The sequence below is a fragment of the Callorhinchus milii genome, unplaced genomic scaffold (genome assembly GCF_018977255.1).
Source record: "Callorhinchus milii isolate IMCB2004 unplaced genomic scaffold, IMCB_Cmil_1.0 Scaffold3, whole genome shotgun sequence".
In the NCBI taxonomy this organism is placed as follows: domain Eukaryota; kingdom Metazoa; phylum Chordata; class Chondrichthyes; order Chimaeriformes; family Callorhinchidae; genus Callorhinchus; species Callorhinchus milii.
The window spans coordinates 5,859,158-5,871,200 of record NW_024704744.1 but is presented as its reverse complement, the minus strand read 5'-3'; the positions used below and the strand labels follow the sequence as shown (position 1 = coordinate 5,871,200).

At 39.1% G+C, this 12,043-nt stretch overlaps 1 protein-coding gene across 4 annotated transcripts in view; it reads left to right on the top strand.

The window, feature by feature from the left end:
* The window catches only part of phf3 (PHD finger protein 3), a 52,856-nt gene that overhangs the window by 15,988 nt on the left and 24,825 nt on the right, over nucleotides 1–12,043 (top strand). For 2 of the 4 annotated variants that reach the window (XM_007894077.2, XM_007894078.2), the window contains 3 exons: nucleotides 4,766–4,924; nucleotides 6,285–8,541; nucleotides 9,589–9,961. In XM_007894077.2, coding sequence (XP_007892268.1) covers nucleotides 4,766–4,924; nucleotides 6,285–8,541; nucleotides 9,589–9,961 — 2,789 coding nt within the window. Of the gene's footprint in view, nucleotides 1–1,064; nucleotides 1,309–3,743; nucleotides 3,854–4,765; nucleotides 4,925–6,284; nucleotides 8,542–9,588; nucleotides 9,962–12,043 lie in introns of those variants that run through there. The other 2 variants (XM_007894076.2, XM_007894079.2) reach the window with 2 other exon arrangements.

Below are 12,043 nucleotides of genomic sequence, written 5' to 3'. Positions count from 1 at the left end.
CCAGCATTAGTCAGTGCTTAAGGAGAGGAAATGGAAAAATGGGCAATCAAAATAAAGTGTATGCCCTGAACTTTCCACAAGTCCTCTTCCATATCTGTAAGAAATAATGTCCCTTCTCCATAGCTTTAGAAATAACTCTACTCTTATTTCACAATCTTTTTTTTCTCTCTTCTAAATGTCACTCTTTTCAAAATGGGGTGGGGAAAATGAGGGTTTTTACATGACAAAGATTTTTGTGTTTTTAATCTTGAGACTTTAATTGCTTTGTAAATGATCCACGGAACATTCTTAGTCAATAAAGGCATTTTGCCTCGATGCAGAGGCAGGAGCTGTTTTGCCGCAAGTGAACAGAAAGTGTTGGGTGAGTCGATACCAAATCATTACTGCGACCAATTCAAAAATGGCAGAGGCCTGGATAAATGTTGGAACGGTTACCTTCTCAGATGGAAATTAGAGCATAAGAACGAAAACTTCCATGTTGAAATACCTCCATGTGCTTCAAAGCTAATAACTGAAGTATAATAATAATAATCCTTGCATTTGATATAGTGCCTTATCACGTCATAGAGAAGTCTCAAAGCGCTTCACAGAATATACCGTAAAGTGGATTGACTGTATATTTTGTGGCCGAAATGCGGCAGCTAATTGCGCACAGTAATGTCCCACAAACAGTTGTGGATTGAAAGCGTAGTGACTTTTCGGCAGACGTATTGGAATACAAAACAAAGCCAAAAAATGGGGTAGCATTTACTGGCAAGTATGACCACAAGTGACTGCTACATAGTGATTTTATTTTACCCGGTCACTCTTTTCAAGCAAGATAGTTGGTTTAAGGAGATTGCTAATTCAATGTCTTAGCATTTCTTATTCAGCCTTCATCTTATCCTCCTGGTCTTCCTTTTGCCATGAACGCGTGCAATTGAAATCTTCTAGTGAAAATTTGCTGTCAATGAAAGGACTAAAATGTTGAGCCCTGATCATGCATCTAGGCATGCACTGCAATTAATATCTGAAATTTGTCATGCTTTTTATTTATCTGTGCAGGAGTCCGAGTGGGTGCCTTCATGGATATTGTTGACACATTTAATCCCTTGATATCCACCGACCACTTGGATGACACCTTGTTTTTAGAGCCAAACTTAGAAAGTGAAGTGTGTGAGGATTTTGGCAGAGAATCAGACATCCTGGAAGGTTCTTTGAGAAATATGCTGAGTGACAAAGATCCTATGCTAGGATCTGCTAGTACACAGTTCAGCCTGCCCTTTTCAGATAATGAAGATGGCAACTTTCAGCTAACTTGCTCCACAGGTAGGTCTAAACTTTTGGCTCCCGTGCCTACAAAACAGCAGTGTGGGCTGATGCAGCCATTCAGTACTTACAAACGTGAATTGGGTGGGCAGGGCTCTCCCTCGGTCGATGTCCTTAGGTCGATTAGTTTTCAAACTAAATTACAATTTACATTTGTACCTCTAGAGAAATCGAGGCAAAGATATTTTTATTATCCAATGGAAAATATATCCAGTAGCAGTAAGTTGATTATTGAAAACTACTTTTTGTGGCAGGATTGGGTAGTTTTAACAATAGGGAACTCTCCTTAACAACCATCTGCCATCTGGTCTACTGGGAAAAACCTGGTGCCTTGCCTATGAATTCCTTTTTATCCTGTTCATATTATATTGCAAGTTCTTTTCAAATTTGTTGTACATTTATCCACCACTTGAGGCAGATGGACTTCAGCACTGTACTGTGTGTTTTTAGGCATTTGGTAAGCATTGTAACACTTAGTACAAAGCATTTTAGACATGACTGGAAGGAACAATTGCAGCAGATGCATTATTGTCAGTTCAGCATTCGGAGAGCAAATAAATGGTTTCTAGGCACATCTTCTTGTTGGAGTGGAGCCATGCAGTATGCTTTCTGCCAGCAACAAAGTCGTCTTTTTCATGACTTGGTCTTTCAGTTGTATTGATCGTCATGTTATGAGGGTAGTTTGTATAAGCAGCGAGTTCGTTCTTTTGATGTTCCCAAATCTACCTCTCGATTTAAATTGTGCCTCATTATAATTGCCTTGTCAGTTATATAATTGACCCTAGAAAGCATTTATTATCAACAACAACAAGATTACATTTGTATAGCGCCTTTAATGTTGGGAGGACGTCCCAAGGTGCTGGACAGGGTACAGCATTTCAGACCTGAGCTGGCGTCAGGGAGGCTAAGGGGGAGCGAGGCGGAGTGATTGGAGGATGGAATTACAGAGATTGGGAGCAGAGTGGCTGAAGGATCTTCTGCCAATGGTCATATCAAAGCCATAATCATAATATAATTATTAATTATATATAATTAAAAATAACATAATCAGCGCCAATATCAAGGCAATATTTACAGATTTTCAAGTAAAAGAGGCTGGTATAATTTATACCTATTATAAATTGAATTGCTTTGTACTTGGAAGAGTGCATCTTCAAGTATATTAAATATATACATTTCTAGGTTTTGTCTAATGATAGGGCTAATAATGACTTTTCGTCTAGTATAATGAGAACGTATACATATCTGGCGGTTGCATATTAATTACAGATGTAAAGTACATTGGCATTTTAATAATAATAATAATCGCATTTGATATAGTGCTTTTCACGTCGGGAGGACGTCCCAAAGAGCTTCACAGAATATACTGTAAAGTGAATTGACTGTATATTTGTGGGCGAACGTGACAGCCAATTGCGCACAGCAATGCCCACAAACAGTTGTAGATTGAAAATGACCAATTTATTATTGTTTTGTTCTGGAGGGATTATTATTAGGCTCTGTGTGGAGTAAGGAAACTTGCCCAAGGTTTCGCCCTCTGCCTGGAAATGAACTCAGGTCTCTCGCTTGCAAAGCGAGTGCTCTAACCACTGAGCTACAGGACTCCCACATGTTAACAAGCAGTTCTGTCATTTTGGCAAGCTTTTTTTTGTAACCCTTGAAGTCGAGCAGACTTATAGATGCATTTGTAGATGAGGGAATAATTGAACTTCTTGATTTAAAAAAAGGGCAAATGAGTTTGGATTTTGTTTGAGAAGTTTTATATTTAATGGGCTTTCATGAAATATATTTGTAATACCTAATTAATTGCAAATATGTATTTGAAAACTTTAATTGTCACCTACTGATAATGCTTGTAAAAGGATGCTTGGTAGATGGACGTTTTACTGATTTACTATCTTAACATAATAAGGGACCAATTCTTTTGAAAGGAAGCACAAGGTTTTGTTGGAATTAGAGATTAAGCGTTTGAGTTTAGTTCAACATACTTTTGATACCGTTGCTCACAGGCTTGTAGTAACAATTCAACTTTATCTTACTTTAGTATATCAACTTTTTATGTGCTAATATTAAAAAATACTGTATCTGTGAAAATGTTTGGAATGCAAAGCTGTAATAGATTCAAGGGATTTGGGATGTGATTAAGTAATAAGTCTGCTGTTCAGTGTTGTACTTTTACAGTATATTGGGAGGTTAGCGATGTGGATTTTCCTGGCACTATCCCAGTTTTTATTATGTCCCCATCATTGCCAGTGCAAGCTTTTGCAGTACAATGATTTCTTATCATAGCATTCAGCATTCTTTGCCTCGTTAAGAGAAACAAGCCTTAAGGGACATTGTAAATAAAATCTTTTTATTGCCCTACAGACACAGCCTTAACTACGGTGATACTGTATGTAGGATTTAGGTGGACTCAAAGACAACTTCAAAATTAATTTCCCTGAGAACACAGAAAACCTATTCTGATCAGAGGCAGGAGGAAAGTGCTATCATTTGGAAATGGGGTGGGGGAGAGAAAGGGAAGGTTTCATTTAGGTGGTTCCAGGTAATATTTTTATTGTCAAAACATCTAACCAACAAGTGCATCATTCTTTAGGACTATTAACATTTTTTAAAAATTCTTTTGGGGTCTATTTTTGAGTTAAAATCTGGGAGAAAGTCTATGGTCGGACAAAAATTGATACAAAAAGGGTACATTTGGCGCACATTTTTTTCTGCCCTGCGTGTGTGTGTGTGTGTGTGTGTGTGTGTGCGCGAGAGAGAATGAATTGCTAACATTCAATCTCAAAACTATAAGAAAGTAAATTTTACCAGATCAATTTTCTTCTCCGAAAAAAACAGTATTGCTTTGTGAAAATGAGTTTTAGATAACTAATGGTCCTCAAATGATTTTTCACGATAACATTCTGCGGCTATTATCAGGATTGCGGCCTTTTATGGTGTCCTGTCTGATAGCAGCAAATGTTTCTCATGTGTATCATTGCCTATCATTTGGAAGGGCCGTTTGTTTAGCTCAGCCATAATTAGATTGGTCTGTTGCAGGTTAGCGAGCGCTTGAAGAGGCCTCATTCTTTGTTCGCCTCCGTTGCCAGAGTTGCTGGAGTTCTGGAAGCAAGCAAACATTTTGCTCAGACCATCCCCTTGATATGATGTGCATTGATTTAGTGGGCAGCAATCCCCGTTTTATGAGGACTGGAGCAGACCTTTTACTATGTTAAATTCAAAGTTCTCCACGAAATATATGGTTCTGTTCTACACAAAATGTCTTCCAGCCCACCTGTAACCACAGCTCTTTTTTGGTGTGCGGAACAAAAAAAAATCACACACTTACATGGTCATTTCTAACCGCGCTTTTAATTTAGCATAGGAATGGGCTAACTTTAAAGCTTGTGTGATTTAGATGATTATAAAATCCAGATATCTCTTCCTCATGCTTTTTTTGTCCTTTTTTTTAAAGTATCTGGACTTGAACTGCCAGATGAGAGTGGTGTAAAAGAGAGTAGTCTTGATACCATGGAGGAAGAGGACTTGTCAGAGTTGTGCCGGAAAGGCAAGGCTAAATCTCCAAAAGCAACTTCACAATCGTCCAGAAAATCTCCTCGTTTGTTGGCACAAGGTAAAATGTCTTCACATTTGGTTTTAATTATATTAAAAAAAACTAGAATATATTTTTAGAGTTTTTAGTTAAGAAATTGTTTTAATGTATCGAATATATGATGGTGGATATGTAGTCCGGTTTTATTTGTTTAATTTAAAGGCACATGAATGTATCCTCCTAACCTCTCTACCCTTCTGACCTCTCTCTTCACTCCACTGCTCGCTGTCTCTGCTCCTCAGCCTCCTGCAAAACCCTTGTGCCCCCCCCACTCTACCATCGGCGGCCGCACTTTCAACCACTAAACTTTGGAACTCTCTTCCTCAATCCCTCCAACTTGCCCCCTCCTTCCCCTTTTTTAGATCATGACTAAAGAACCTTCCACTTCAACCGTGCTTATAGTCACTTCCTCCCTTCCCCTGGCTCGGTGGCAGGCTCCGCCACTGTTGGCAGTCTGAGGTGCTGTCCCGCTTGAAGGGCGCTATATAAATGAAAGTTGCTTTGAATGTATAATATTATATCTCTAAACTATTTGTATTCTCATGATTAATCAATAAAAGGGTAGATTGGTTCAAAGTAGGTTTTAGTTGCAAATGAATGGTTATGAACTAATGAGTGGAAGGTTAATATTTGGTTATGTTTGGCCTGGTTGAATACAAGAGTACTTAACATTGTCAGACATGAAACAAGTGCTGAATGAGGATGAAAAAGAAAAGTTTGTATTCTAAGGTGACTCTCCATTAACGCATCACTGGTGAGTTCTGATTTGAAGTTGGGATTGCTTGGTATTTAACAGGGTGAGCATTGATTTCAGTCCTTCGATTTAACTTGATCAAATTGAATTCAATGTATAACAATTGTTTATGTTGAACTTATTTCAATAAATAATTCTGCTTATAAACCTTGCCAGATAGTCTTCAAATTAATTCACTAGGCTGTTGAAAGTACTTTGTCCGCGCCCCCAACCTTATTATCTCCAGTAAAATTTTCTTAATCAAAATCTTCTTGATTATAACTGAATGCTTGTTTGTTAGTTTGTTCTTCCTGAGTTGGGTGGCTCTGGGTTGGCTCTTCTAAAGTTAATGCCACTAAAATAGTTGGTCTCCATGATAATAATACTCATCCTTGCAATTGATATAGAGCCTTATATTGAAATGTCTCAAACCGCTTCACAGAATATACTATAAAGTGAATTGACTGTATTTTGTGGGTGAAATACAATAGCTTTTAAATGAAAATTTTAAACCATTTTGAGAGGTTATATTTTTTCGGATGGGTTGAGTTAGGTAGGCAATGGGGGTACTTTCCTAATAATAACTTATGTTTACATCACAATCTACACAACAGGTTAACATGTTTTTCTCTTTCTTTTAAAAACAAGAAACTGTTCGGAATCTTCGGAACAGTACCATTGCCAAGCGTTCCAGTCCGGCTAATTTATCCCCTGTAAAGAGGAAGGAACCAATGAAAAACCCTTCTGCTGGAACTAGCACATCAAAACCACAAGATCAGCAGGAAAAGCCAGCCAAGCAAAAAACTGAAGCAACGGATAAACCACAGCAAGAGAACGTGTCCGAGAATCTGCAAAGCGATGAGCTAACGGATTGTGGAACTGCAGAATCGGAATCTGTAGCTTCGAGGAGGCTTACACTGAGATCGATGGGAAAGTGTGTTGTTCCTGACAGTGAACTTGAAAGAAGTCCTGGAAATTGCAAATCTCCAGAAGAACAACCATCAGACCAGAACATGGAGTTTGTTTCAGAAACGTCGTGTTGCAGAGAACCATTGATGGTCTTAGAGCCAGAAGAAACTCCTCCAGCTACCTTGGTGGAGGAGGTGGATAATGTCCAATCTGGAGAAGTACAAGTTGAATCAGGAAGTCCGAATCCAATTGAGTCTGCTTTGGAATTGCCATGTTCCTCAAAATCACTAACAGAGATGGAGACGGACATAACTCAGGATTCTATGATGGAGAGTGCTGATGTTGAGAAAGTTGCAAATGACAACACTGATGGGGACGTGAAAGCAGAATCTACAGATAACAGTTCTCTTAAGTCTGCTTTGGAATCGCAGCATTCTACAAAATCATTAATAGGCCCAGAGGAAGTTGAAATGCTGCAGGATGATACATTAGCTGATGATCTTCAAACAATTATTGAAAGTGATGTCCTTTGTCGAGACATCCAAACTGCTGTTGAAGAGCTAAAAGACTATATAGAAGAGCAGAATACACAACTGAATGCAAATGGCAAAAATGCAGTTACTGATGTCAATGAACAGAAAGATGAACCAAATGAGTTGGACCCAGTTACACCAAAAATTGGAACCCAGGGTGTAAGTTATGTGGAAGACCTTCTACCTAAAGTAGAAGACAAATTAGAGAATATGGCGGGTGAAGAATTAGACATACCCCTTGAATTAATTACTTGTATAAATGCTGCATGTGAGAAAGAGGCATTTGATACACCAAGTGCACTGACTTCAGGTGCTGACATCAGTGAAGTTGTCACAGAAAATATTTCATCTGCCGCTGAGGTGATTAAAAATGAACCTGAACTCATTGTTTCAGAAAAAAATGACGATGCGATTCCAAAGGAAAATCTTGAGCCAGGAATGAAGCAACCTACTTCCTCAGAGGTCATTGACATATCTATTGTTAGTGAATCTGAAGGAGATGATGGCTCTAGTAGTGATCCCATGATTTTGGGGAAGATACAAGATGAAACAACTGAGCAACAGATGGATATGAAGAATGAAGACATTGGGGATCTTTCAGAAAACAAGGAGCAAGAGGAAGGGGTTGCTGAAAAACCCACTGATGGGAACGATTCATTGCAGGAGAAACCAAAAGAAACCTTTCCGCAGCCCAAGAAATCCTCTTCAAAACATGAGAAGGCCGCATTGAAGCCTCAGCCTAAACTTGCACAAGAAACTGCAAAACCGGAGCAGACTGACAAAGTTCATCATCCGGAGAGAAAAAAAGCAAAGTGGGATATTCAGTCCTCTGAAACACTTCAACAATCCAAACCCCATACATTATCTGTAACTAAACGAAAGGCTGTAGACCAAGATGTACATCACCCTCACAAACCTGTTAAGTGTCTAAAAACACAACTTGCACAGGATGCAAAAGCCAAAATTGAGCAGCCGCAGAAGAAAAGCTTTTGTAAACCATCTCCGGATTCCCAGGCAGGAAGAATGCAGACTGCATTTCACGATAAATCTAAAAAAACAATCCAGGTCCCTAAGCATGGCTCTAAACCTATTCCCAGACTGAGTCATACTTCAGCCAAGCAGTTGACTCATTTTGGCCAGAAGAGTGTTGCTTCAACAGCAGGTAAAATCGTTTCTCAACAGGGAGATACTACAAAGGAAAAAGACAAAGGAAAAGTGGTGGAACTTTCTTCTGAGGATGATAAAGAGAAACTGAAAGCAAAAAGGAGCGAGAAAGGGATTGCCCCTCGGCAGAGAAGGAGCAGTAAAAGCTTGTCGCTGGATGAACCACCTTTGTTTATTCCAGACAATTTACCTGCAGTCAAAAAGGAAGGTGATGTAGAGCATTCCACAGATATTCCAACCCCTGAACTATGGGATCCCAAAAAGTTATGTGGGTTTTGTAAGAAAGCTCACAATAGCAGGTATGTTCCAATGTTAAATATGTGTGAATACTTGTGCACATTGTTTGTAAATGTGTTGTTCTAACTAACTACTTAATATTAGAAAGTAAGGGAAGGAGTCATTTATATTTTTTTCAGTTTGTAGATAACAACCAAAAAATACTTCGAGAGCCATAATCTCACTGGGATTTCACAAACCTGGTTCCTAAAGTATAGTGTGATTACTGTTGTTCTTAGTTACTGAAAGCATTAAACAGTCAGTTGACTTAATTAGTGGTACAATCCATATTTATCGCATTGGATTTACTAGATGTGGATTTCCAACCCTCCCTCCCATCCCAACGCTGTTCTGAATGGTGACTTGTAAAACTGGGCTCTACTGTGCAATAGTATCTCATTAAATTGACTTTGAGATCCTTGTCCTTGCCTTCGAGATCCTTGTCCCTGCCTTCAAACCCTTCACAAGTAATTTTGCAATCTCTCCCCACTCTCTTGTTTGTACGGTTTGCTCTTAAGATTCTGGTTTATTGTTTGCTTCTCACTATTCACCATTGTGTATATCATATATATTTGCTTACCCAGAACAAAGTTTTGGAACTCCATCCCACATCCCTTTGCCTCGCCCCTCCTTTGCCTCCTACAAGGCTGTCTCAAGACCCCCCCTCTTTGACCGTACCTTCGGTCACCCTCCTAACCCTACCCTCCCTTCCCTGACCCCAATCCCCAGCTTGGATCCAAATCATTGACTGTCCAACTCCTTGGAACATCCTCCCAACATGAAAAGTGCTACACAAATGAATTGGTTGTTTTTGTAATTCATCTTTTAAAACGATTGAGCCTCTTGATTGTGAGTTTAACATCAAAACCTATTTTTATTTCACTTATGTTTCTGTTTTTAATTAAAAATTATGTAGGAGTTAATTTAAAATAGTACTCAGTTTTTCATAAGCATTCCATTAAACTGGATTTAAAAAAGGAACCACAACTTATTTATGAATCCCAGTTTTGAAGTGCATTTGTACTATCTCTTTGTACTATAAGTTTATTGATCTGCATTTTCATCTTCAGGTTTATGGTGGGCTGTGGAAGATGTGATGATTGGTTTCATGGAGATTGCGTTGGACTGTCGCTTACTCAAGCACAGCTACTGGAGAAAGAAGACAAAGAGTACATTTGTTTAAAGTGCTGTGCCGAGGAGGACAAAAAGATCCTACCAGTCAATCACAGCCACACAATCAAACATCAGACTTCACAGGATGACACGGAAAAATCAAAACCAGAATTATCCTGCGAGAATGTGGCACATTTAAAAAATGAAAAGCCAAGCCGTGCAGAAGAGCGAGATACGACAATGACAGGTCTGAAACCAAAAAGTGAAATGATAGAAAAAACTGAGCTCTCGTTAAATGACAAAAAGCACAAAGTCAAAATTTTAAAAAAGGTAAGCAGTGTGTGTTTCTGATCTTGTGTTTCATAATCTTAACTTTGAATCTATGCAGGTGTTTTGAGTTGCATTTTGAGTAAAAGCATATTCTCTGTTGCTGTTCTGAAATTCAGAATTGTTTACTATGGTCAGAATTTCTTACTACGGTGTAGTGTCCCATAAAACTTTTGTGTTTCTCATTCTCCCCCTCGTTCAAATTTCTTCCCTCTTTCGAAGGCATCGACTCACAGGTACCAGATAAAGAGTACGTTCTTTAGTTGTGAGCCTGGACAGTAAATGCTGGATGTTTGTAGAACTCGGTCAAATCCTAACTTCACATGCAATTTCAGTGTAATTCTTTGAAATTCTCTTGAAAGGAGTAGGTATCCTTAGACTCTGAACCCAAAATATAGGGTTAGATTGGGGTTTGGTTGCAGCTTCAGTGACTGAATCTATATAAAAGCGTTGTGTAAATATAAATTGTCGTTAACACATTTATCAGAGGAGTGGGGGACGCGGAGGGGCAAGTGGATTGTTTTTACTTAACTGGGTGTCGTGAAGGAAGACCTTAAACTTGAGTGAAATGTAAAGCTTGGCTGGACGGACTCTTAACACCTCTATCTTTTTAAAAAGTTAACAGTAAGACTACACATACGAAGTGCACATTTCCACTAGTCATGGGAGTAAAACCTTAATGCTTGTCTAAAAGTCAGAAACCAAAAGCCCCAGTTCCATCTAAGGTAAGATGGTCTTTACCAGATTCCTAAGAAATAAATGATCTGATCCCCATCAGGTTACACATTTGTGTTACAAGTGCTCAGGCATCAGGAAAACCCATTAACCAAAGTGTGAACCCAGTCAGCTTCACGCTTTGGTCTATGGATTTTTCTGCAGGCTTTGACTCAATTGAGAATTGCCTGGTGTCAGATCCACTGGGCAGCCTTTGGTAGTACTACTGGTTCAAGCAGTGGCTCAATACTTTTATAGTTTCATCAAGGAGCTTTTTTTAAAAAAAAAGCCCAGATGTTGTTTGACCTTCCATTCAAATAATGGAAATAATCTTGATGTCTTTACTCAACTCGCTCTTAACAACCCTGAATCTCTTCTGCCGCTCTGGTAGGCCTGAAACCATTGTTCTTTGTGGACTTTATCTCATTGAATATCTCATTTTGTCTCTTTTATGCGTTTGTTTTTCAAGACAGAAGAACATATGCGGTCTTAACTCATCACTCTTTAACGCTATGTATCAGCCTTGTTATTACACTCGATATTGCTTCTGAGATGAAGATTTTGTGATGCGGCAATTAGAATTATAAACAGTTTCCCCAGGTGTGTCTTGATCAGAGAACTTAACACCTGAATAACATGAGCATGAATTCTGGGAATTTGATTTCATTTAACCAGTTCTGTTCCATCTAATAGAATACACTTGTGTATACTTCTTAAACCTAGTATCTTTCATTATCTGTATAGAACTTTATTCTTTATTTGCCATTTATATTCTCCCACTTGTTGGTGACATCATCCACAGGCATGGATCCATATTCACTTGACTATGAATGATACCCTACTCTCTTTCTCTGCCTCTAACCTTGATTCCAGGATGAATGCTGTTCTGCGCTCTGAGATGCTGCCTTGCGTGAAGGATGCTATATAAATGCAAGTTGTTGTTGTTTGTTGTTCTGACCGATTGCTTGTAAGACCTGGAGGAGTTCTAACTTCCTTCAGTTGAATGTCAACAAGACAGGTTCTCCTGCTTGACTCCTGTCAGCATCTTCTCACCTCGGAGGCATCAAACTGCAAAGGTGCTCACTCTGCCTTATAGAGGTTGTACAGAATCTCAGTGTCTTGTTCCTGCTCCCCCCCAACAGCCTTTCAGGCCCTACATCCTGGCTCTCCGCTTGCCCTCAGCCCTGACATCTTACCTGTCTTTTCTGTTCCTTTCCCCCTGGGTGTCAAGATACTTGTTAAGACGCCTTCATCATATCCAAATTGATTATTGCAATACCCTGCTCGCAAGAATTCCCAGCTCCTTTCTACATAAGCTGTCCTTATCGCCTCCATCTTCACTAGGCTTCACTGGGTCCCCAGTGGATCATA